General features: G+C 37.3%; 1 protein-coding gene across 1 annotated transcript in view; it reads right to left on the bottom strand.

The window, feature by feature from the left end:
* Akain1 (A-kinase anchor inhibitor 1) overlaps window positions 1-15,688 on the bottom strand; it is a 50,645-nt gene extending 34,957 nt beyond the window's left edge. The window contains exon 1 of the mRNA XM_046467462.2: window positions 15,533-15,688. Coding sequence (XP_046323418.1) covers window positions 15,533-15,548 — 16 coding nt within the window. The 5' untranslated portion in view covers window positions 15,549-15,688. The remainder of the gene's footprint in view (window positions 1-15,532) is intronic.
* Between the last annotated feature and the right edge of the window lie 11,966 nt (window positions 15,689-27,654).

A 27,654-nucleotide genomic window follows, 5' to 3' on the forward strand; every position in this document is an offset into this window, starting at 1 on the left:
GACTGAAGTACAAAATATCTCTGATGACATCAAAATCTTGAGCCTTTTGAGAAATTTGTAAGCTAATTTTCTTTGGGTGTTCTTGTTCTTCTAGTGTTTAATAAAATTCTGCCTCAGCTATGCTTAGAGAAATTAAGAAAAAGATTTGTCTATCCATGCTGGAGGCAACTCTTTAAAGGGAGTCTCACTTACCCTTGTCCTGACCTGATAGTGGCAATGGTCATTAAAGGGAGATGACATCAAGCAGAAGATAACTTCAGGAACCAGAGTCAGGGCCCAAATATAATGCACCTGCTCCCCTTAGATTGTCTCTTCTCAGATCTATGATATGTACCTTCATCGTGGGCATTTTTATTGTCACTTAAATGTATTATAATATATTTCTTTACAAAGTTCATTTATGCACATAAAGTACATAATAAAAAGGATTTTCTTTCTCTTTCAGAAGTCTCTCTCTCTCCACCCCACACTCCAGCATTCACACACATGTGGTCAAAAGGTTCTAGGGCCTGTCTGTGAAGAGGGTAGCTCTATAAGATCAAGGTTCTATCCATCCTCCAAGTGTTGACTCTCCAAAAAGAATCAGATCCAGGGCAAGAGAGTCACTTTCTCCCCCAGAAGCAGTGACCATTCCTCCTCTCCAAACCCCTTGACTCTTTGCCCTTCAATCATAGAACTCTAACCCTTTGATATACTATATATTGAAACCACAGTGCCTACTACCTAGCAGAGTGTGTAAGTCACAGAAGATAAGCAATGAATATTTACTTTTAAAAATGAATGAAGTTATCTAACGTATTTATCCCCCCATGCCACTCTCCTATGTATAGCCTTACCTGATATCCCCAGCCCCATTCCCAGCAAGAAAGCTATGTGTCCTTCCACAAGTGCTATGGTATAGATATGTGATGTCCCCCTAAAAGCTCATATGTTAGTACAGAAATGTTCAGAGGTGAAATTGTTAGATTATAAAAACAATAAACTAATCAATGGTTTAATCCCTTTAATGGTTTGATTGTTTGAAATGACTACTGTACTGCACGGTAACTCTAGGCAAGAAGAGGCATGGCTAGAGAAAGCTGGTCACTGGGGGTATGTGGTTGGGAACTAGTTTTTATCCCTGGACTCTTGTGCTTTTTCTCTGCCTCCTGGATGCCATGAGCTGAGCAGCTGCCCTCCACCACATCTTTCTGCCATGATGTTCTGCCTTACCTCAGACCCAGAGTAATGGAGACGGCCATGGACTTAACATCTGAAACAATGAGGCCCCAAAACGTATCCTCCTCTAATTTGTTCTTGTCGGGCATTTTAATCACAGAAATGAAAAGCTAACACTCCTGACCAGCAGTGTGTTACCTTTACTGAGAGATCTGCCCCTGTCTAAGGTGACTTGATGGGTGGAGGAGTGGTCATACATAATTTTTATTGCATTCCATTTTAATGGCCAACATGTTCCATGCAACTAGCATTGCCCTCTAGGCACAACAAAGAACGGCAAGATAAGTAGGGATTGTTCTTCTTGACATAAATTATTTTTGAAGTAAAATAACTATTGTTTATTGACTTGCGTAGCATGGCCTGATCATGTGGTAAAGTAATGTATTCTGAAGTATGAGTCAGACTGCAATTAAGGCTATAGGGAACTTCAGGCTAAGCTCCCTGGTTAGTGGTGATTAAAATCTCATCTACAGAACTGAAATAAACACACAATTTCATTTTTTATTCCCACAAAAAATGTAAAATTAAAATGGAAAGACATAAATAAGTGTGCAAGAAGGTTAGAAATAAATTCCATGGAGATAAAAATTAACAACTTTTTTTCTGACAACCCAAGATATGGATTTCATGAAGGCCTCCTGTCTAAATATAAAACAGATCCTTCATAGTTGTCCAGAACAGAAATATTGCATTCATAATATGAGAATAGTTCTTGAGTACCATAAGAACTACTTTGCAAATTTGAAAAAAAAATGTAATTTTTTAAAGGAATAGAAGGCATTTCTCTTTTGTCTGTTTCTTTCGGCAAATAGATTAGTTGTGACTATTAGGAATATGGGACAGCCCTTCAGCCACAAGTGAAAGAAAGAAGATTCTAGTTTGGCGTGTATAGTGGTAAAGTTGTTCCCTGTGGAAAGAATGCAGGTGACATATCTGGCACACAGTAGGACTTTTTTATATTTTCTTCATCCATTGATGGGCCCCTATGTTGATTCCATACAAGGTCCATGCTCTTTTCTTATTCTCATGTCCTCTGATGTTCGTCTCTACAATACAAGCAAGTCTTTACTGAGAACTAAGATGCTGAACCTCAAGAGATGTTGCAAATGACCTTTTAGAACATGAGGGGAAGAGGCAGACTCAGAGTCACATAGTAAGTTGGTGTTTTTGGAATTAAACTCCAATTCCCTCCTAATTCCTAGCTAGTGACCATGTTTTCGTTTCACAAAGTTTGTGACTTTCTTCCTAAGAACATCCGCATAGAACCAAAGATAATATTCAAAGGATAATGCATGAGGGGTTATGACATAAGATTACAAAATGCAAAATTAGGTCTCAGAAAAATAAAGGATAATGAATGTGAAACAATACCTCAAAATACAAATTTACCCTAAGCAATTAAGTATTAAAAACATAATGCATTATGCCCTCACCAGACAAGCTTCCAGGGCTACTGGGTGCCCTTATGCATACATCTTCATACCTAAATGCATTCAGTTTTTAAATTTAGACAAGATCAGAATTATTCAGATCAGCAAGATGGCCATCTGCTTTCAAGCATGCAGCTGCTAGCCTTTAAACAGCAACTTTCTGTGATTCATAACTTATTCATCCCAGGGTGCACTCAGACATCTGCTTTATCATCAGTTCAGCTTGTCATAGCATTTTGCTTTAAAATTTCATAACCTCTACCCAGGTAACACAGTGATCCAGCAAGTCAGTCTTCTTCCACAGAATGAGCCAAATGTATAGCTCTCCAAGACCAGTGGTCCAAATTTAAGATCATATATATGCATATGTATGCAAAATACACACTAGTAAATATTCCCCTTTAAAACAATAGTATTGGTAATAGCTACCACTTGGTCTTCATCTTTTTTTCTGCTTAACTTTACTTTTTAAACTTTGTTCAGTGGCATATACGAATTATACATGTTAACAGGGTTCAATGTGAAATTTCAATGCATTCACACAGCAAGAGGTGATCAAATCAGAGAAATTCACATTTTCATCTCCTTATCTTGTCTTTATGGAGCCTTTGAGTTTCTTTCTTCTAGATCTTCATAAAATATAAAACAGATTATTGTGCACTGTAGTCATCCACTGTGCTGTGAAACACCAGATCTTACTTCTTCTATGGAACTTTGTTTCAGTACCTGTTATGCAAACTCCCTTTATCTACCCCACCCTACCCTTCTTCTAGTAATCAATTCTACATTCAAGTTGACTTTTTATTAGCTTCCATATAGGAGAGAGAATGTGTGATATTTTTCTTCCTGTGTCTGGTTTATTTCATACACAATGCCTTAGAGTTCCATTCATTTTGATACAAATGATAGGATTTATTTTTATGAAAAATATTCCATTGTGTACGTGTACAATATTTTATCTGTTCATCTGTTGATGGGCACCTGTATTGATTTCATATCTTTGCTATTATGACTAGTAGGCTCTTCTTCTTTATCTTCATTACTATTCTGGAAAATATGTATCATGATTTTTTTGTTTTACAAATAAAATGAGCAAATCAGCAATATTGGATAATTTATCCAAGGTCATTAAGTGTGGAAATGGCAGGAATGAGTTGTTTGTACCCAAGTCTATCTCTTTCCAAACTCAAGCTTCTGTAACAATCAACTTCAATTCATATTTGAATTGCTATGGAATAACTGAAGTCTTCTCAACCCCTCTATACAGACAGAATATACCTATCTCTATGCCATGTATTCTCAATCCAAGAAAGTTTCTGCCTATGGCATTTAGTTAATTAAAAATGTCTTAAAAACAGTAAAGCACTGTGCACACTCACAGAACTTTGTTCTAGAGAACTTTTGGAATGGATACATTCTTTTAGTCTCCATCACTAAGAGGGCAGCCTGGGTGGATGAAGAATCCAGGAAGTGTGCAGGAAAACAGAGAAGAGAGTTCATTTCTCTGTGATGAGAGAGACAAGTGCCTGGTCTACTGTTATTTGGAAAAAGTGCTTCCTATACAGAATATTCTCTCCAAAGGAAACCAGTTTTATCAAGTATTATTACAAACTATTGCTTCCAATTGATTTAGTTAATTATGTTTTTATAGGAAATAAGTAGATCCAAGTTCAAATCTTGGTTCTGTGACCTAAAATTGGTCAGGCCTCCGAACCTTCACTGTTATTATTTGGAAGAAAAGAAAAGAATGACACCCTTTGTACTGTCTTAAAAAAATATGTAAGAGACAAACTGGATGGCATGAAAAGAAGATAATGGTATATTGTGTAAATAATCATCTCAAAAAGTAATATTCGTGTCAGGATAATGTTGTGTTAAAAAGGAGAGATATATATTCATAGAGACAGCCTGGGAAGTTATATAAAACATTCATATTACTGCTGTATTATAGAGTGAATTATTTATTTGTTTTGATTATCTATGTTTTCTAAAATTTCTAAAACAATAACAACACAAATTTTCAAAGGATAAAATTAATTTAAATGATAATAAAGAATTAGAAAAAATACTTATTATAGGAGAAATATATCTAAGCAGTTCTGTTGGTTTTGCATTGCCATAGCCAAAATACCTGAAAATAACAACTGAAAGATGCAAAAGGCCAGGAGCTGTAGTGCAAACCTGTAATTACAGTGGCTCTGAAGGCTGAGGCAGGAAGATTGTGAGTTCAAAGCCAGCCTCAGCAATTTAGCGAGGTCCTAAGCAACTGAGGGATAAATAAAATACAAAATAGAGCTGGGGATGTGACTCAGTGATTCGGTGCCTCTGTACCAAATTGCCAGTACCAAAAAAATAAAAATAAAAAAGGTGGAAAAGTTTACTTTGGGTTCACAGTTTCAGAAGTTTGCCTGCATGGTTGGCTGACTCCATTGATCAGGACCCAAAGTGAAGGAAAAAATTATGGCATAACAGTGTGGTAGAGGAGCACTGCTCAACTCAGGACAGCAACGAAGCAGGGAGAGAGGAGCCAAGGGCAAGATAAGTCCAAAGCCATGCCACCAGTAATTCACTTCCTCCATCCATGCCCTACTGGTGTCTACAGTTATCTACTGGTAGCCTATTCAAATTATTAATCCATCAAGTGGATTAATCCACTGATTAGATTACAGCCCTCATGATCTAATGATTTCAATTCTGAATTGTCTGACACATGAGCTTTGAGGGAGAGGCACCTCAAACCACAACAGCAATCAATATAACCAATGTAAACCACCTTTAAAAGTCTACATCTAATTAAAAAAAACAAGACTCAATAATATGCCACATAAAAGAAACCCACACTGATTAAAATTAAAAGGTAATTTAAAAGCAAAATGATGAAAAATGATATGTAACTTATTCTCATTAGTCACAGTTGTTATGTTCTAAAATGTTGCAAACAATGAATCTTAAATATGGAACCTTTGCTCACAGGGAAAATGCAGTTATATCCTGGAAGTCCCTATCACAATATTTTTATCAATTGATCAACATAACCTTGAATTACATATGTTTCTCTTTAAAGTAATCTATGCTATTTGTTTATCATTGGACTCACAGCCAATAGCCTTGTAACTCAGGCCATATAATGCAGCCTCTCTATACATGTATTTTCTTTATAAGGCACAACACACCTGTCTTGTGATTAGGAACACTAGACAGCACCCAAGCTTGAAATCACCAACAGAAAGCATAACAATGTGAAAAACATGGCATTAATCAAGAGTGAAGCCACACTTATTTACAGTATAAGAGCTGAAGCACCAAGGGAGAGTGTTCAACTTCAGCTGGGAATATACATTTGGAGTGACTCAAATTTTTGACCAATCCGCACATGCCTGAGAGTGACAGAATGTTTTAGTTACAACTAAATTTTAGTGAGTAGAAAAATGCCCATACATGGAATCCTCAAATAATGAGATTCCATTATATCATGCAACCACAGATCAAAAACAAACCTGATTATTATCAGTCAAAATAGACTTCAGAACAAGGTCAGCAGTGATAAGAGGGATACTACCTATTGATCAAAGTATCAGTTCACCAAGAAGACACAACAATCTTAAATGTATATGTAATAAATAAGAGAGCTAAAATAAGTCCAAAAGAGATGAAAGAAAAATGGCCAGGCATGGTGGCACACACCAGTAGTACCAGGTATTTGGGAGACTGAGGCAGAAGGATCACAAGTTTGAAGCCTGCCTAGGCAACATGGTGAGACTTTTGCTCATAATAATTTTTTTAAATGGTAGGAGATCAGGGCTGGGATGTAGTTCATGGGTAAAGAGCTTGCCTAGCAAATCTGAGTCTTTGGGTTTAATCCCCAGGTTAGAAAGAAAAAGAGGGAGGGAGGGAGGGAAGGAGGGAGAGAGAAAGGAAGGAAGGAAGGAAGAATGGATCCACAATTTTTGCTAAATGCTTCAGCATTCCTTTCCTAGTAATCAATAGAATAAGCAGGCTGAATATCAGCTAGTATATAAAAGAAGAATCCACCAAAAATAGCAGAGTGTACATTCTTCCAAAGTGTACGTGACACATTCACCAAGGTAAACCACATTATGGCCCATAAACATATCCTACCAAATTTATAACAGTTGAAATAATAGAAAGTTTGTTTTCTAACCATAATGAAAATAAGCTAGAAGTAAATAACAGAGAGATATCTAGGTAATTCCCAATCAACTGAAAATTTAAAATGTCCTTTAAGTAATCCACTGTGGTGAGAAAGAAACCTCACTTACAATCTATATCAAAAAAACAAAAAAAAGAAACACCTAAAAATAAATTTAATCAAGGAAGTGAATGATGTCTACAATATTACAACAGAAATTACCAATCACTGATGAAAGAAATTAAAGAAGACACAGACAGAAAAAAAAATGAAAAGCCTTCCCATGTTCATGGATTGAAGCAATTAATATCATTAAAATGTCCATACAACTCAAAAGTGATCTAAAGATGCAATGCAATTCCTGTAACAATAGCAATCACATTCTTTACAGAGCTATAAAAAACACTTTTACAATTTATATGGAGCCACAAAGGACCCTGATTAGCAAAAGAAATTCTGCACCAAAAGAACAGGGATCACTATACCTGACTTCCAAACAGTACAAAGCTGCAGTAATTAAGACAGCATGATACTGGCATAAAAACAGACACATAGACCAATGGAACAGAATAGAGGTCGAAGAAATATATTTATAGTCAATTAATTTTTGATAAAGACACCCAGATCATACATTGGAGAAAGAGCAGTCTCCTCAAAAAATGATCTGAGAAAATTGTATATCTGTATGCAGAAAAATGAATCTAGACCCTACCTATCGCTGCATACAAAAAAATAAACTCAAAATGAATTAAAAACTTAAATATAAGACTCAAAACCATAAAACTGTGGAAGAAAACATAGGAAAAAGACTTCAGGACATTGATCTAGGCAAAAAAAATTTCAGTATATGATCCCAAAAGTATTCACAGAAAAACAAAACTTGACAAGTAAGATTATATCAAAATAAAATAATTCTTCACAACATAATAAACAAACAACAGAATGAAGAGACAACCTACAGAAATATTTGGAAGCTATTTATGTGATCAAAAATTAATATCCAGAATATATAAGGAAATTTTAAAACTCAATAATCCAAAACAAATACTCCAAATTAAAAATGGGCACATGATCTAATTAGACATTTCTCAAAAGAACAAACACAAATGGCCAACAAATATATTTAAAAATGTTTGATATCATTAGCCATCAGGGAAATGCAAATGAAAAACCAATAAGATATCATCTCATTCCAGTTAAAATGGCTATTATCAAGGGGCTGCGGAGGCCCTGGGTTTGATCCCCAACACAACATACACACAAACACACACAAAAATGACTATTATCAAAAGGCAAAAAATAACAAATGCTGCCATAGATAGTGTAGAAAACTAAACTGATACACTGTTGGGAATAATATGAATTAATACAGACATTATGGACTATGGTATAGAGGTTCCCCAGAAAATGAAAAGAAAATCTATCACATCTGGGTGTATATCCAAAGGACATGAAATCAGCATATCAAAGAGATTCCTACACTCACATTTATTGCAGCATTATTCACACTAGCTAAGATATGGACTCAATCTAGATGCCCTTTAGAGGATGAATAAAAGAAAATGTGGCAAAAACATACAATGGAATATCATTCAGCCATAAAAAGAATGAAATCCTTGGAATTAGGACAAATTATATTCCATGCTTGTATAATTATGTCAAAATGAACTTTAATATTATGTATAACTAAAATGAACTAATAAAAAAGAATAAACTCCTATCCTCAGAAAAAGTGGAAATTAGAGGACATTATGTTAAGTGAAATATGCTGGACACAGAAAGATACAACGTGTTTCTCTCTGATATGTGGAAGCTAAAAAAAGTCAAACTGAATATAGAATTGTGCAGGCTAGGAAGGGTGGAGAGGGAGGCAGATAGAGGGAAGTTGGCTAACGAGTACCAAAACACAATTAGACAGATGCATTAAGTTTCAGTGTTCCACAGTAAAGGGGTAATTATGGTCCATAATAACCTTTTACACATTTTGTGAAAAATTAGAAGAGAGGTACTCAAAGTCTCCAAACACAAGAAAATGATGAAAAGGAAATGTTAACTATCCTGATTTAATCAGTACATCTATATTCATGTGTTAAAAATGTCACACTATAGCCCATAGAAAAGTAAAATTATTAAAAAACAAAAATTTTAATTGTTAATAAAAATTTTTTAAATCAACCAGATATGAATTACAGATCTAAGTGTAAAATTATAAAGCTTTGAGAAGAAAACATGAGAAAAAAATTGTTAGCACCTGAGATTCAACAAAACTTCTTAGGTCATCAAAAGTAAAAAAAAAAAAAAAAAAAAAAATGATAGACTATTGAAAGTAAAAACTTTTACTCTGATAAAAGGTAGTGTTAAAACATGAAAAGTCTAGCGACAAAATGGGAGAAAATATTTGCAAATCATATGTCTCAAAACTTAACTTTATGAAAATAAACATTCTCCCAGGAAATAGACAAAAGTTTTGAACAGATCATGCACCAAAGAAATTATACATATGGCAAATAGACTCCTGAGAATAAAGGTCCACAATCATTAGTCATCAGGGAAATGCAAATTAAAACCACAGGGAATATCATTACACACCTATTAGAATGAGAAAGTTGCAGGACAGCTAGAACTCTCATAAATTGGTGGAGGTAAAAATGGTACAACTTTTTGGAGAGCAGCTAAGTTCGCACTTATGAGACTCAGCAGTCCCAAGTCTATGGTATTCTCCAAAGACAAATGAAGTCTGTGTTCACATGCAAATATATAGGAATATATCACTCAACAAAAACTGGAAACAACCTAAATGGCTTTGGGTATATCCACACAATGGCATACTACTCAACAACAAAAAGCAGAAAACTTTTGATCCATGTAACACATTATACTGAGTGAAATAAGCCAGTCTCCAAAGATCACACACTATGTGTCACGTTCTGATTTGTTACACCCCACAAATTCATGTGTTCAAACTCCTAAAATGATGGTATTAAGAGATGTGGCCAGTGGGAGATGATGACATCACTAAGCAGAGTTTTCATGAAAAGGATTAATGCCCTTATAAAAGAAGTTTATGAAAGACCCCTCACCCTTCTGCCATATGAGTCTACAATGAGAGATGGCTGTCTATGAGGAAGCATATTTTTCCCAAACAGTGAATCTGTTAGCACCTTGGTCTGTCTTGGACTTCCTAGCCTCAAGAACTGAAAGACATAAAGTTCTCTTATTTGTAAACCATCCAGTTTATGGTATTTTGTTGTAGAAGCTCCAATGGACTAAGATCCGGTTTCCAATCATATGATATTTGTGTGTGTGTGTGTGTGTGTGTGTGTGTGTGTGTGTGTGTGTAGGGCTGAACTCAGGGACACTGTACCACTGAGCTACATTCCCAGCCCTTTTTTATTTTGAGACAGGGTCTCACTAAGTTGCCCAAGTTGGCCTCAAACTTGCCATCCTCTTGCCTCTGCCTCCTGAGTAGCTGAGATATAAGCATGCATCACTATGCCTAGCCTGGAAAAGCAACTCATTAGGAAGAGAAAACCAGTCAGTGGTTGCCAGAGGTTAGGGGTTGGGGGATGGATTTGATGACAACATATAACATGAAAAAAATAATTCAGTGCAATGAAATTTGCTCTGTGATCCTTACATAAATCTATAATACATGTATTAAAATTAATAGACCTATGTGCCAAAAAGATCAATTCTACTGTATATAAAATTCTTTTAGTAATAAATTAATAAGTTTTTTAAAAGCTAGGCTAGCAGAAGAGGATTTATTGAGTTGGCAGACTATAAACCCAGCAAAGACATTCTGCTATATAATTTATTCATCAATCTCTCAGGAAACCTTGCAATAAATACTTTCTTAATATCTTTGATAGCTTTCTCTAGAAATATTTGTGCTAAGTTCTCTTCACACTAAGTTTAGATGTTAGGGTTTGCCTAATTGCTTATGATTACAGCAATTATAATTATGCCCTCATGAAATTCTTCTCATCATAACTTGCCTAATTTATATACAAAAAAAATTAACTTTTTTGCTGACAAAGCATTTGACTTGAAGTAAATCCAAAGCAAGTTATATATATATATATATATATATATATATATATATATATATATATATAGAGAGAGAGAGAGAGAGAGAGAGAGAGAGAGAGAGAGAGACAGAGACACAGAGAGAGACACAGAGAGAGAGAGAGAAGAACACTTGTCCACAGAAAGGTGCATTAATCCCTGAAATACATGCTAATTGTTGGGGGAAACGGGGAACTGCCCAGAGATAAAGCAACCTCTGTCCTCACTTTTCATTTAATTTTCTATTCTTAATTAGCCCCTCCTTCAAGCATGAGTTACTAATCTGATTGTTCAGTGTCTAGAATTCTTTGGGAGAAACTGTGGCACTAAAAAGACATTTGTAATTGTGAGCATATCTGCTTTCTCCTCCTGGAATTAGCCCAAGAAACACTCTGACTTCTCTTGTGTACTTTGTCAACTTTAAAATCAACAGTGAGTGATCTTTCTTCCTTTTTACCACTTACCTATAAATAGAAAAGAATGTTTTGCTTCGCCCACTCCATAAACAAAAGCAACAGCACCACAAGAGAAGGCCGTCCTCTCCTCTCCATGGTTTTTATTTCTCCCTAAATGGAAACTTCTGTTATGATCACTGTTAAGATTTGGATGTGAGGTGTCCCTCCCAAAGCTCATGTGTAAGACAACTCAAGAAGATTTAGATCTAAAATGCTTGAGTTCTGAGAGCCTTCACCCTATCAGTAAATTAAACTCCTGACAGAGATTAAGTGAAGTGGTTACTATAGGCAGGTAAGGTATGGATGGAGGAGGTGGGTCATTGGGGGTGTGTCTTTGAAGTATATATGTTGCTTTGTTGAGGAGAGCTATCTCTCTCTCTCTCTCTCTCTCTCTCTCTCTCTCTCTCTCTCTCTCTTTCTACTGAAAATGACATAATTTCATTTTTATGACTGAATAAAACTTCACTGTGTATATATACAATATTTTCTTTATGTAATCACAGCCGCTTTCTTCCACCCCACTCTTCCCTCATAATGTTCTTGCCTTACCTAGGGCCCTGAGGAATGGAGCTGGCTCTCTCTGGACCAAAACCTCTGAAACCATGATCCCCCAAATAAACTTATGCTCCTAAAATTGTTCTTGTCATGTCTTTTGGTCACAGCCCTGAGAAAGCTGAGCAAAACAATCACACACTAAGTAAACTGGGACAATTTAGTATTATAAATGGAAGCAAAAATATTTCTCTGCATTGGTTGTACTGCCCTTCTTTTAACCCTCATGACATAAATGTAAATTTTCTCATATTGCTCTAGAAATATTTTACCATCAGTTTTGGAAAATGGCAGGTGGAAGAATAAGGGGAGATTTAGAAAAAGAAAGCAGGCCTCATTTTAGCCTTTAGCCTAAGCCATCTGCTCCAACTTAGGTTAACCTCTATTTTTTGAGGTACTTACAGATAAATTAACCGTGCTTTATTCCTCATTTAACTGTGATTAATTTTGTATAGATCTCTTAGAGGGAAGAAGTAATAAGTGATAGGCTTCAGGTATCTAAATCCTCAAAAAAAAGTAACAGTTATGGGTCCTTAACTTTAAAGAGTTTAAAAATTAGTATGCACAAAATTAAAATCCTTCTAAAATACAATGCCTACTAATGATGTAAGAGAGAGGAAAGGTATAGAATTGACTTGTCTGCCCTACACAAACTAGAAACCATTCAAAGATCCTGCTCAACTTAAGCTCCATTCCTTAAGTCCTTAGACTAACTGAAACTCAAGAATGCAAATATATTTTAGAACATATGTTAAGCATGAACTTCAACTAGGGTAACATAGAGTCCCATTCAAATTCTCCCTTGTTTCCTTGTATTTCTGAAATGAAGCTTGCTATATGAATCTTCATCGCTATTCACCTTTGCCTTTAAGACAAGCATAGAAAACCATTCAAAAACAGGCCATTTAGCTGAGGCAAGGCCAGAATTATACCTCAGAGTTCTTGCTTACTTTTGCCAAAATCCCAAAATCTACAATGTGTTTTGAAAAAGACAGTACCCACTGACCCAATTTTATAAATAGCTCATTGCTAATTTTATTGCTAAATTTATCCTTTTATTAATTTTGGAATGATTTTAGCACATGGTCTCTTTTTTCCCTTCCTGAATGTTAGGTTAGCTTGGAGCAAAGCTGTGGGAGAGTATTCCCCTGAACCAGTACAGAACATCTGGATTTCAAGATTATAGAGATTTAGAAGAATGATATGCTAGAAGTGAGAGAATAGTGCCTAAAATCTGTCAGACTTCAAAAGCAACTCATTGTTCTCATTTTCCTTTGGAATTATGTCACTATATAAGTTAGAAAACATGAGCTGTTAGTAGGAATGTAAAATAGCATAATATTTTAGCACTCTGTTCTTATTGCCCCAAAATGCAATAGAGGTTCCAAGGAAACCTCAGAATTGAAGAAATGTTTCAAAAATTGTTAACAGATTTCTTTTGTAGATTTCTGTGCCTATCCTATATAAGTTGATTAATGCCTTTTGGGGGTGGTTATAGGGGATTGAACCCAGAGGTGCTTAACCACTGAGCCACATCCCAAGCTCTTTTCTATATATTATTTAGAGCAGGGTCTTGCTAAGTTGCTGAGGGCCTGGCTAAAGTGCTGAGACTGGCTTTGAACTCACAATCCTCCTGCCTCCACCTGCTGGGATTACAGACATATGCCACCACACCTAGCAATTAATGCCATTTTTGACAGGAATCAGTTCTACTTTTCCCCTACACCAACAAACAATAATACCAAACTTGAAAGTAAAATAGAAAAGTAAAGCGCTGTCCCAATTACTGCTTGAATCAAGTTGGCCCTCTCCAAATATTCCCCACTTTTCATTACATTATCCTTTATCCATGATCATGCTAATAAAAAAAAAATGCCCCACACTATCTCCTATTTCAGAAGTGGAAGGATCTGATTTGCCTTTGGCTACATCCTAGCTGAACCAAAAAGCATCCATTCCTGTAGTCAAGGAAGCTAGTAGAACACCATGTCAAGTGGAAAGGCTCTGAGGTATGGAGGAAAGAGACCCAACCTTAGGTCAGACAATTCCATCCCTGCCTGGCAGGACTATCCTTGATGGTGATAAAATAGGGATGGTATTCCTTACCTCACAGGGTGATGGGAAGATCAAATAAGAACAGGAAAGTGTTGAGTGGTTTATAAATGTAACAAAGAGATGCTGTTCTCCAACTTCACTGATCCTGGGTTGATTGAATGTCCTTTACTGTCCAGAATAATTTCTTCTCTTGAGTTATCTAGTTTGAGAGGAGAGGGACTCCTGAGAAATTCCCTAAGACATTCTACTAAAAATCATGACCTGCCTTAAGGCTCAGAAATGACAGAAACTTCAACCTGCTTCCTCAGCTAGCATCCTGAAGAGAAGTGGGAAGATAATTTCCTCTTTTCAGATTTTGCTAATTGAAATTTTTTTTGAAACCAGTCTCAATTCTTTCCTTCTGTTTTTTAAAATTTTTTTTCTTAGTTGTAGTTGGACACAGTACCTTTATTTTATTTATTTATTTTTATGTGATGCTGAGGATTGAACCCAGTGCCTTGCACGTGATGTGCTAGGCGAGCGCTCTACCACTGAGCCACAACCCCACCCCCTCAAGTCTTTCCTTTTAAAAATACATTATGTTTTTCCTCCTCGGCTATCTGTGGCCCATGACCACAGCAAATGCAAGCCAACCTTCCGAGGTAAAGACCCATAACAAAGCTAGAGTTTAGCTCGCCTACTCCTCCCCACTCCCTGTTTCCCACCGCAGAAGTTGATGAGAATAGAGCCTAAATCGCGAGATCGAGAGGCAAAAGGAACGACGGAGAGAACTTTTTTTTATCTACCAGACAGAGTGGAACGTTAAAAATGACCAGGCTTTCCCCTCTGCTCCCCAACAGCCCCACCTCACCGACGCACACGCACCCAGGTCCTTGCCCCAGTGGAGTGCACCCCCAAACACACGCGCACACACGACGGTAAGTCTGCCAACCGCAGACAAATCTGACTCGCCAACTTGTAACCCCAGACAGCGGCACAGGGACCAAGGTCCTTCATCACCTGCTCCAAAAGACACCCGCAATCACCAAGGGCGTCGCAGTAGCAGCCTTTTGTGCTGCAGCCTCGGGCTGGAGTTTTCACCCTTTATTAAAGGTGTCGCTTTTCTGCCCTTCGTCTCACTCTCCCAGACTTCTTCGCCTGCCTGGCCTCATTCTCCTCGGAAGGCCTGGAGGAACCGGGTCACTTTGCCACTTCTGTGGAGGGAGATGAAGTAGCGAAGGAAACTCCCACCGAAGTAGCTGGAAGCCCACTACCCTGCTCCACCTCTCTCACTCCCGCTGTAGGCGCAGGTGCTGATGCTGCTGACGAAGGTCCCAGTTCTCAAGGTGCCTGCGCTCAGATTAGGGTATGGAAGGGCCAGGCGTGAAGCAGAGCGGCGGGACGATGACCAGGGAGGGCTGGAGGTTGTTAGAGGACAGATGGGGCGGGACTGAGGAGAGGGGCGAAGGCTACACGCGGAGGTACTCTCGAGCCCCTCGCGCACTAACAGCGACTCCAAAGGCGCAGATGGGTCCTAAAGTCAAGGCCTTTTCTTCTTATCCTCCTCCCCTTTCTACCCCGCTCCCCGCCTGCACACCTGGGGAAAAAGCAAGGTGCGAATGTACCTGGGGCGAACACCATGATTTCCTTCGACTCCTGGGTTAAGAGAGAAAAACAGGCAGACCGAGGGTGGGAGGAAGGCCAGGAATTGGCAGGATCGGGTGCAGGTGGACGCGCAGGGCGCCGGCGGGCTGCAGGCGGGACGGTCAGCACCTCGGACAGCTCCCTGCCGCGCGATCCCGGGCCGCAGCTCCAGCCGCCGCGGCGCGCTCTGCCACCACAATGCACTGCTGCGCCCGCGGCCACAGCGGCGGCGGAAGGAGGAGACCGAGTCCCGGCTCAGTTCATCCCTCATTCCTGTGCCAGCCCAGCGTAAGTCGCTGCTTAGGAGCAGAGCACTTCTACCGCATTCATGGGAAGAGGAAGGACGGAAGGAAAAGAGAGAAAGGTAATTGCCCGGCTTCCCGGCAGGGGAACAACTAATTGCTTCTAATTACCTGCTGTCACTCGCCCCGGTGGATGCTGGACTGACATTTAAGATGGGCTTGTCCTTTTTGTTTGTTTAAACTCCATAAGCTTTACTCTAGAGACCGACTCCAAGTTCTCAGACTCGGGCCAGCTCTGAACCGAGGGGTGGAGTCAAGTTAAACCTCAGTCCTTGAGGTCCTTGATTTATCTCTCACAGGAGTCCTTTGCTAGCTTTAAGGAGAGAGCCTGAGAAAGAGAAAATGACTATGAAGAGCTCGAGGAGAACGCCGCTAACAGGCCCTGCTCCCAGATGGCAAATCTGGCTAGGACATCTCCTGATCTTGATCACTTCAGGGAAAGCAGGGTGGGCTACTGGAGAGGAAAAAGTCCTCCATCAAACCCACACCCTCTACAAGGATGAGCCAAAAGAGTCCCCTTCAAGTGTGCAAACATCCCAGAAACCAACCAAGAAGCATCAGTATTTCTCCTGCCCTCACTCAACTGAAAATTGTGCCCCTTCCATACCCAGTTCTACCCTAAAGACACAGGGTCGTGCCCCACACTCACTTCATGCTCCTAATGCATTGCTCATTTGAAGATGTCTATTCTCCAAGTAATGCTTATGCAGCATGTACAGCCCACATTATATGTCACCCAGCTTGCAAAAGGTCCGTGCAGTTTACAACCCCAGAGTTATGGCCACACAAGATCCTCCAGCACACTTTGGGTCCCCCCCCCCTACTTTTGTAGCAGAATAGTTTTCCAGGAAAAAAAAAATGTTCAGGATCCTCCCCAATGCTCTGTGGGATTTCTTCACTTGCACCTCTCACTGTAAAATATAGTTATTCTGAAAATACAGCATTTCTTAATAATTTGATAGGAAGCCATAAGTTCTACACTCTTTTGGCAAATATGCAGCATTCAAATAGCCTTGTTGGCACTGGTTTTGTTCAAAGCCATCTGATAGATTAAAAATGCAAATAGTTTTGCAGCTCTTGAACTAGAGTTTGTGTGGAGGCATATGGGCAGCCTCAACAGAACACAATCAGTACTGCTTTTAGCACCTGGCCCAGTACAAACTTGAACAGATGGAGCATGCCTCAGCAGCAAGATGCAAGTCAGTTGATGGGCAGGATAAAGTATGTGTGTAAAGGATGCGATCCTCTTAAAATCTCCAAGTTATACCAAAAGCCAAGGACCAACAATGTTTTACCACTTCTTGGCTTCATCACCAGCAAAGTGTGAAACAGTATTTGAAATAATCCTTGAATGAAAGACCTGTTAGGATTTTTTTCCTTTTCTCTTTCCTCCCCAATCCCACCCATTTTTTACTTTTTTTCAAGCTTGAGTCTTGCTGTGTTGCTCAGGCTGGACTTGAACTCGAGTTCCTCCCACTTCAGCCTTCAGGGTAGCTGGATTACGGGTGTGTGCCATTGCACTCAACTGACCTATTTCTTTGAACATGCTCAAAAGGGCTCTTTTTACAAACCTAATTTTTAAATGGACCTTATTTTACTCGTGCATAAATAATTACCCATAATTAAGTTCAAGGAAAAGCAATATAGCATAGGAAAAGATAAAAAGACTTGGGAATCAGTCAGACCCAATGTTATGGTTTGAATGTGAGGTGTCCCTCAAAATCTCCTGTGTTAATTCTGGAATGCTCAGAGCTGAAGTGATTGGATTGTAGTAGCTTTAACTTAACAAGTCCATCCTAGTTTGAATGACTGGGTAGTAACAGTAGACAACTGGAGCAGGCTGGAACAGGTGTGTTATTGAGTATTTACCCTGGAGCGGTGCATATCCCTACTGTCCCTTCCCTCTCTCTCTGCATCCTGACCTTGCCAAGAATTCCACTGGTTTTTTACCTTGGGCCCAGAGAAATGGAGTCAACCATTATAGACTGAGACCTCTAAAACCATGAGCCTCAAATAAACTTTTCCTCCTCTAAGTTGTTCTTGTGAGGGATTTTTGTCACAGCAATGCAAAGCTGACTAAAACACCCAGACCCATCTTCACCATTTATTAGATTCGGGAACTTGGATAGTTACAGGATAGTTACCTGTCCTGTCTCACCTGCAATATGAGTACCAAGGTATCTTGAAGATTTGTTGTGAGGATTAGCTGGGGATATAGATTAATGAATCAATTAAGAAAGAGCATGGCCTCAATTAAATTCATTTCAAGAAACCACTGACACCTGGGGGAAGGGGGTGACACACTATGGAAAAGCAAACAAGTTAGATCATGTTTCTGAGACATTAATGTGGATGTGAAACTCCTATGAGTTAATGTACAGACTGTGATTCAGTATATGAGGGTAGATCCTGAGATTCCGCATTTCTAACCCCCTTCCAGGCAATGCTCGTGCTGGGTCACATACTAGCCTTTGGATAATAAGGTATTCTTCCATGTATTAGCATTTTAAAAAGAAAGTACTTATATCTATCTCTCCAAATCTGAGTATATCTTTTTAAGCGTTAAACAAAGAAGGAACTGAGATGGATTCCAATAGATTGCCAAGCTAGACAATGGCCAAGGTGGTAGTAGGAAAAAAGAATGGTTGAAAATGGTCCCAGAACTCCTGTGGCTGTTCGGTCAGCCTGCTGTGGCAATGGGAGGTAATATGATCTAATAGAAACCAGTGCAACAGATCAAGGACAAAAGAGAAAAATCTCTGCTTAGTGCCTTCTCAGTTCTTCCCTGCCCTTTATCCTATTATCTCTTAATTTTGACTACTCCAACACTACTGCTACCTAGCCAGAGTACAGTGTAGTCCTTATCCAATATTTGCTTGTATATATTTTAGTCAGAGCAATTATATTTATCCCCCTCCACCCAAAACATCAAGTTTCTTCAGAGATATTTTTATTTATTTTAGTTATTTCACCAGTAAAATTTGCATTCAACATATCTCTGATGTGTACTACTACTGGAGTTATTCTCTAGGTTTTACTTAAATATCTTAATAAATTTTAATGTCTTTCCATCTTCACATACATTATCAATTTATTAATAGAATGCCTGGTAGGAAAATAGAAGTTTCCTTTTATTTTACCATGATAACAGCCAGATGCTTTGATGGATCTCTATCCAGTCTTACCCTATAATTGGGATTCAAATTCTCAATATAATTTCCCTGTCTCTGTTTAAACACCTGTATTCAAGGTGCTCACTCCCTGGTCAAACAACTCATTGCATTTGAAGATAGGCATCTATCAGTGAGGCAGCTACTCTATTCTGACATTTAACACAGTTTTTCATGAATAATAATAGGAAGCAAGATGATACACAAGTTGTAATAGATGTCCCTATTTTCTTACCCTGGCATTGAGCTTACAAATTGGGGTACTTCTGCTCCTTTGGGATACTTGACAAGTTGCTGCATGAATTATAAGGCACAGGGGGGAAATGGTCACCTAATAGAACCAATGATTTCACTCAGGGATTTGGGAGAATTTTTATACAAAAATTAACATACATACATTATGAAGTAGAATGCAAAATTCATGTGACATATACACATTAAATGAGAGATTTCAAAGAATTCACTATAGCTATCTTAGTACTATAACTTTCTAACTTCACTTATCCTCTTCCATTCCCTCTAACCATCATTTATTCTACTCTGTCTTTAGAACATTAACAAATAGAAAAATTTGAAAACCATTCTGAAACATTCCCATTGCCCCAATTATTTACAGTGCACCCTGGACCTGGACTCTTGATTCTTCCCACTCTACACTCATCAAATACGTTTTATAATAATTTTAGCATCTCAGGGGATAGTTGAAATGGTTGAAAAGAGGCAGTTTTTAATTACAAAGAATTAAAGTATAATTGTTTAATGTCTTGGCTTGAAGGTTTTGAATAATTACAGAAATATAGTGCAGGGAAATAATTCTTCCTCTTCTAAAAATTGCTTGAGAGTTGGACCTATGGAAGGGCATACAGGTGAAGTAAAACAAAATTAAGAAAAGGAGTGAGACAATGTGTCTCTCTAGAGACCTGGAAATAGAAAAGCTGAATAAGGAAGAAGAAATTGAAAAGCTAATTTTTGTGCTATCCAATCTGTAAAGACATAAAGAGAGTGAGATAAAAATGTATATGCAGAGGGAAAAATAAAAATGATGTAGAAGATGAAATAAAAGAAAAGGGGAAATTTAAATAGTGACTGTGCTATGTTAAAAGAAGAAATAGGAAATATTAAAGAATTTTGCAGGCTTGAGGAGTACAAGACAATGTCTCTGTAGGTTTGCATTTTATGAGCAGTTTATGAGCCCTGCAGGATGCTTTAAAAGCAAGTATGAAATAGCCATATTTTCTGAAAGGAAAACATCAGCAAAACATTCTTATTGGAAAAAGTACATTCTAACAGTTAAAGTGTTATATTGTGTTTATAGAAAATGAATATTTTCCCGAAAAAAATTTCAACTTGGAAGATAATTTTCCCTCCCAAAGAGCTATTATCTATGTTCATTTTTGTAGAAAAGGTTCTCCCAAGTTGCCAAATAAAATTATTGATTCTACTAGATAACAAGGGATAGAAAACCAATTGAGGATAATATTCAAATTCAAACCCATGGTTAGTTTGTAAGGGGTATCATGAAACATTCAACTCAATGTTCAACTTGTCTTCAAAGTCATGAAGAGACGTTATGAAACTTTGATAAATTCTGAATATGTAAGTCTATTTGTTTACAGATAGGTTCCACACTAAGACAATGTCAGAGGAATAATGGGGACAAATCTAAGAGGAAAAAAAGTGAAAGGAAATCAATGGAGATTTAGAAGTAAAATAGACATGAAAAGGGAGACAGGGAAAGAATGAAAGGGAAAGACTTATACACTTAGAATTTGTCAAATAAAATTTCATAATGTCTCTTCATAATTTTGAAGATGATTTAAATGTTGAGTTGAATGTTTCATGATGCTCTTTAAAAACTAAACATGTTTTTAAGGCAGGACATAGAAAAAAAGGAGGAAGAGCATGTGTAAGGAAGAAAAAGACAAAAGACAGAAAAAATGGCACATTAAGATACTCTGAGAAGATTTTTAAGAAAACAGAAGGAGAAAGAGAAAAGAATAGAATGACTAACTTTTTTAAATGTATGACAGAATGAAAGCCTAAACAGTCCAAAGTGAGAAATATAAATGCTCTTCTCATTTCCTTGGGCTGCATGTTTGAGAATAAATTTAATCACTACCTTAGAAAATGCCTATTAATTTTTTAAAGCAATTGTTCATTGTTCTTCATGTCTATTCAGTGGCTCAGTTCAGAATTTGGAGAGGCAGTACCCTGGAACTTTGATATTACAGAAGAATTGGTCTTTAGACTATAGTAGTTAAAATCATAGCAACAGTAACTCTTTGATTACTTTTTAGCTTATGTAAAAATCTGCATGTAACTCAGAGGCACATATACCCATTTATCTGTTCATAACTCTTGCAAAACAATAAGCCAAAAACCCAACTAAAACTTGCCAAAATATTTAAACAAATATTTCACAGAATTATTATAATATTCATGGCCTATAAGCACATAAAACTTCTCATTGGCAACCAGAGAAATACAAATTGAAACCAAAATTAAGTATCAATTACACACATGTCCAGTAGCATGGCAAAAATTTAAAAGACTAAGAATGCTAGTATTGATGAGAAGCTCAGCAATTTCAACACTCATTTTGCTGGTGTGAATGTTAAACCTCATGATCACTTTGAAAAACAGTTGTTGGTATAGTTTCTTACACCATTAAATATACATACACTTATCATACATTTATCAGTTCTACTCCTAAGTGGTTAGCCAAAAGCAATGAAAATCTGTTTCTACACAAACTCTTACACATGAATGGTGACAGTAGCTTTATTTGTCATATAGCCAAAAAGTGAAAACAACCTGAACATCCACAAACTTGTGCATTGTTACACGTATTATAGTATATACAGACAGACAGATATCAAAAGCATGCTGAGCAAAAGAAGCCAGACACAACAGAGCGCATACCATATGATTCAAGTAATATGAAATTCTAGAAAAGGCTAAACTAAGCAGTATTTGGCAGAAAACCCGTCAGTGGTTGCCTAAGGCTTGGGGAATTTGGGGAAGTAGATTGGGATTGATTGGAAAGGGAACACGAAGTAAATTTTTGGAATAAGGAGTATGTTCTACATCTTGACTATATTAGTGGTTATATTGATGTATATATATCAACATTCATAGAATTGTATACTTATAATAAATGCTTTTACTTTATATAAATTACACTGCTTTGAAGTTGATCTTAAAATCAGTTTATAATGATCTAATATTTCAAATAAATATAAATATGTGTGATAATATTCTAAAATTGGAATATTTTGAGACTTAGAATTATCAATGTATACTCACTCAATTTTTCCTAATTTTTAAAATTATGTTTTAATCTGACATTCCTGTTCAACACTTGAGTTATTGTAGTTAGCCAATATTAATGACTAAAGAATGAGTAAACAGATACAAAATGGTGCAATTTATTTTAAAAATAACCATTCCCCTTTCCTTCCTTCATTTATCCAACAGCCACATATCAATCTGCCATTATGTACTAAGAACACTAGTAGATGAGACGCTAAAGACTCAGGGGCATAAGGCATAGGTATGCTCTCTGGTAGCTCAGAGCCTGATGAAGAAAAAGAGCAAACGCAAGAAGGAAAGAACACTGAGACCCAGCAGAGACCCCCAATATTGATCTATAGACATGTCAGGTAGCAAGGTTACTAGAAATCAAGGGTATAGATGAGAACATCACTAAAACAATGGGCCCCAGTTGGGAAGGCAAGAAAATTAAGGCAGGAGGAATTCTCAGAGGAGGAAAATAAGAGATCTTTCTGGACCAGAGTCCTAAAGTTCAAAGTCTTCTTTAGGAGAACAAAGAGTAAGAAACTAGCAGGACTGGAGGCGGGACTTGTGAGTTTAACATTTCAGACATGGCGCCATTTTGGATGACAATAATCTTGAGAGTGGCCTTGTAATTGACTGCTAAACAATCAGCAGAGAGGAAGTGTTAAACTTCTGAAGGTGCATTTTTGGTCTGAGTCATTCTGGATGGTAGGTGGGCACCAGAGGAGTGTTCAGAGAACTCTGAGCACCCTCTTTTGGGGGTAAGGGGGCTAGATAGAAATATTGAGGTGTTGCCTGATAGATGTAAGGAGAAAAAAAGTCAAAAGTTTTGGGAATAAGCTAGTAATTCTTAAGTAGCATGATACCATTAGGAAATTGAAATTCATGGCTGTCACATTGGGTAATTCCCCTTTACCTTGCCATATGCAACAACAATAGACATGTAAACATTTTGGCTAAATTCTGCTGTTTTAGAAAGAGACCTCTGTTCAGAAAATAAGTAATCAGATTCTTGGCTTTCAAATTTTAAAATAAGCACTTAAAATGCAGAATAGATACCAAAGGCTTGAAAGCCAAAGCTTTCAATAATTGCCAGTAAGAGGAATTTTTTTGTTTTTTGTGTCCTAGCCTGATTGATAAACAGCTTTAGGGTAGGGTGCAAAAAGGCATTCCAGATTTTCTACCCCAAAGGAAAATTTTTGCATTTGGAGATGAGAATTCTTTTTTTAAGTGGATGGATAGAAAACTAAAGGTTAAGCAGGGGTCATGGGCCTCCAAAGAAGGAAACTGTGTCTCATGGCTGATATCCAGTAAAGGAGAGGTGGGACCTGGAAAGGGAAATGACTGAAGGACAGATGAATTTGGAGTAATCCCAAGACCTTCATCTGACTTCTGTCTATCCATCTATCTATTTATCTATCCATCTATTCCATCTCAGGAAGACCTCTGGCTTCCTGAAAACTTCCTGACTATAGTGATAAAAATCAATATCAAAGTAAGTTTTCTGAGCAGATGAACTTTGGTCCATCTCCAAGGTTCTCCCCAACCCAGTGTAGAGCAAGAAGAGAATGCTCCCAGCCATGGAAGAACTTGGACATGTAGCCAGTAGGAATCTTGAGATCGGAATAAGGAAAGAAGAACCACAGACCCTGGTAAGATATGGCCATTTAAGATGAAGTTCCACAGGTGAAGAATAAAGTCCCATCTCAGCAGTTTCCAGAAAACAGACCATCTCTGTAAAATAGGTGTTTTGAGTTTAGACACAACCTCTTGGAAAAGGAACTAAGTGGAAATCCTAAACTAGCTATTTACAAAATTTACATGGATGAATACGAATTTCAGTCAGAGGCTTCTGAATTCACTAAGTAATAAATCATTTTGACTAAGTTTGCTTAGAATTTATTGATTTTCTACTCTCAGACAAATGATAAAAATATTAGCTTTATTTAGTTACAGAAATAAAGAAAAAAATTTCCCCAGACATCTGAGGTTATGTCCTATAAAACATGACTCACCTTGCTTGCTGAATGTCCACATAATAGTCCTATTTTCTGAAATACATTCCTTGCACCCCACACAGGTGCCTTTTCTCATCTAAGTCAAAGTTTGAATATTAGTCCTTGGAGAGGTTTTTCCTATACCCCAATTTAATAAGTCCAAAGCTCCTCTACCCTCCACATAGCAGAATGGAGTCTGCTCTCCACTCAGAACATGCTCAGGCCTAGCCTGAGGTGCCCATAATACCATAGCTCTCTCCACAGTCACTAAAATTTCATTTCTGACCTAATTTAAATAAAGCTGGTTCTGTTAAGCTCTTTGACCACCAAAACTTTTTTTCCATTTTATTTTGTTGGTGCATTATAATTGTGCATAAGGATGGGATTTGTTATTACATATTCATAAATGCACACAATGTAACAACATAATTTGGCCTCTATCACTCCCTAGCACTTCCTCCTTTCTCCCCATCTACCATCCCCTGGTCCTTTTTCTCTACTGATCTTCCTTTGATTTTCATATGATCCCCTATATCTTTCCTTCTTTTTTGTCTCTCTAGCTTCCACATGTGAAAGAAAGCATATGATCCTTGACCTTTTGAGTTTGACTTATTTCACTTAACATAGGCTTTCTAGATACCTCCATTCTCTGCAAATGATAGTTTCATTTTTCTTTATGGCTGAATAAAACTGTATATTGTATATAAATACCACATTTTCTTTATTCATTCATCTGGTGATGGACACCTAGGCTGGTTCCATAGTTTGGCTATTGTGAATTGGAGCACCCAAACTTTTGAGACAGAAGTGTATGATTCAGTGGTCAAAGAGGAAATTGTGCATGCTCTTCCTCAACTCTCAGAACCCTGAGTCCTGGGGATTAAGTTTTCTTTCCAGAAGAGCTCTTAGCAGTGGCTAGGCCCTTGATGCAGTGAACTATGTACATAATGGAAGAACTCGGCAGACATTTCATAGCACCCTGGTCTTTGAAGAACAAGATCAGGCTTCAGGAACAGTTTTCAGGATTTCTGGGGAGCCAGTATGTACAGCTCTACTACTGATTGCCTTTTTTCTCAGAAATAACAAAATGTACAGAGATTGCAAATGGACCAAGGTAGGTCAGGTCCTATACATTCTGACACATCTATTTTTGGAATTTCTTCATCTTTCAGATTTGTATGAGAAACCCTTACTGTGCACATTTCCCTGACACAAGACACCAGGCACCTTTGTTCTGATTTTTCAACATGAAATCTTTTGACTTTAATCAACAGCTCTGACATAAGACAGACTAAGACCTGGGTACACTATTACCTAGGAATTTATGCTTAAAGCTAAGCTATTGTGTGATTTCATCTCTGTAGCTTGCCTTTAACTTCAGAAGTTAGGTTGGCATAATCCTTACAGAGGATAGAGATCTCTATCACATACATGGGATTCAGAAAGATGTATAGAAGGGTTCTTTTACTCAAGTTCATACATACGTACAGCATCTGCCTTGAATGGAGTAAAGGGAATGGCTTCTCCACACCACCACCCTTGTACCATTTACTTTTGAAAATCTTCATTGCCATCTTGCTGAGGTTACTCTTCTCCTGGTCATTAGTGGTACCTCTTTCCTCACACAGGACTCGCCACTTAGCCTCACCTGGATTTTCAGGCACTTTGTTTCACCCTCTTCCCCAAATACAAGAGGCTTACAGGACCCCAAATGCACAAAATTACAGCAGACCCACACCAAGATGCATTATAATGAGAATGACTACCACACAGAATAAAGATAAAACCTTAAAGGCTGTGAGAGAAAAAAAATCAAGTTACTTATAGGGGAAAACCAATTCAGATTTCAACTGATTTCACAGTCCAGACCCTCAAAGCTAGGAGGTCCTGGAATAATATATTTCAAGCTCTGAAAGGAAATGGATGCCAACCAAGAATTTGATATCCAGCAAAGTTAAGTTTCAGATTTGAATATGAAATTAAAACATTCCATGATAAACAAAAATTAAAAGAATTCACAACTAGAAAGCCTACACTACAGAGCATTCTCAACAAAATATTGAGAAAACAGCAAAGGGAGGATCTACAGTAAAGGGACATTCATCCAAATGAGAAACCAAGACAAATAAAAAAACAGAAATAAATCAAAATGACAGGGAATACAAATCATATCTCAATAATAACCTTGAATGTTAACAGCCTAAACTCATCAATCAAAAGACATAGGCTGGCAGATTGGATTAAAAAGCAAGACCCAATAATATGCTGTCTTCAAGAAAATCACCTCATGGGCAAAGACATCCACAGACTGAAAGTGAAAGGGTGGTAAAAAACTTATCACTCATATGGACTGTGTAAACTATCAGGGGTTTCCATTCTCGTTTCAGATAAAGTAGACTTCAAATCAGAGTTAATCAGAAGAAACAAAGAAGGACATTTCATACTTCTTAAGGAAAGAATGTATTAGCAGAACATAACAATTATAAGTATTTTTGCCTCAAACAAAGGAGCATCTATGTACATCAAACAAACCCTTCTAAATTTCAAGAGTCAAATAGTTCACAATACAATAATACTGGGTGACTTTAACACACCTCTCTCCCTACTAGACAGATCTTCCAAACAAAAACTAAATAAGGAAACTATAGAACTAAATAATACAATCAATAATTTAGACTTACAGATATATATAGAATATTTCATCCATCAACTAGAAAATATACTTTTTTTTCAGCAGCACATGGCTCCTTCTCTAAAATAGACCATATCTTATGCCATAAATCAACTCTTAGTAAACACAAAAAACCAGAGATAACACCCTGCATTCTATCAGATCACAATGGAATGAAATTAGAAGTCAACGATAAAATAAAAAATAGAAGTTACTGAAACAAATAGAGACTAAATAATACATAATTGAATGATGAATCGATAGCAGAAGAAATCAAGGATGAAATTTAAAAATTCTTAGAGGTAAATGAGAAAACTGATAATAATATATCAAAATCTCTAGGACACTATGAAGGCAGTACTCACCACCATCCTTTATTTTATTTTATTTAAATTTAAAGAATAAAAAGTCAACAAATAAATGACCTAACACTACATCTCAAAGCCCTAGAAAAAGAAGAACAAGTCAACAACCAAAAGCAGTAGAAGGCAGGAAATAATTAAAATCAGAGCTGAAATTAATGAATTGAAACAAAAGAAACAATTGAAAAAGTTGACAAAACAAAAAGTTGGTTCTTTGAAAAAATAGATAAACCCCTAGCCATGCTAATGAAGAGAAAAAAGAGAAAACTCTAATTAATAAAATACAAGATGAAAAGTAAATATC

The sequence above is a fragment of the Marmota monax genome, unplaced genomic scaffold (assembly GCF_021218885.2).
Source record: "Marmota monax isolate L192 unplaced genomic scaffold, Marmota_monax_Labrador192_F-V1.1 WCK01_AAM20220418_F8-fsc00103, whole genome shotgun sequence".
NCBI lineage: Eukaryota > Metazoa > Chordata > Mammalia > Rodentia > Sciuridae > Marmota > Marmota monax.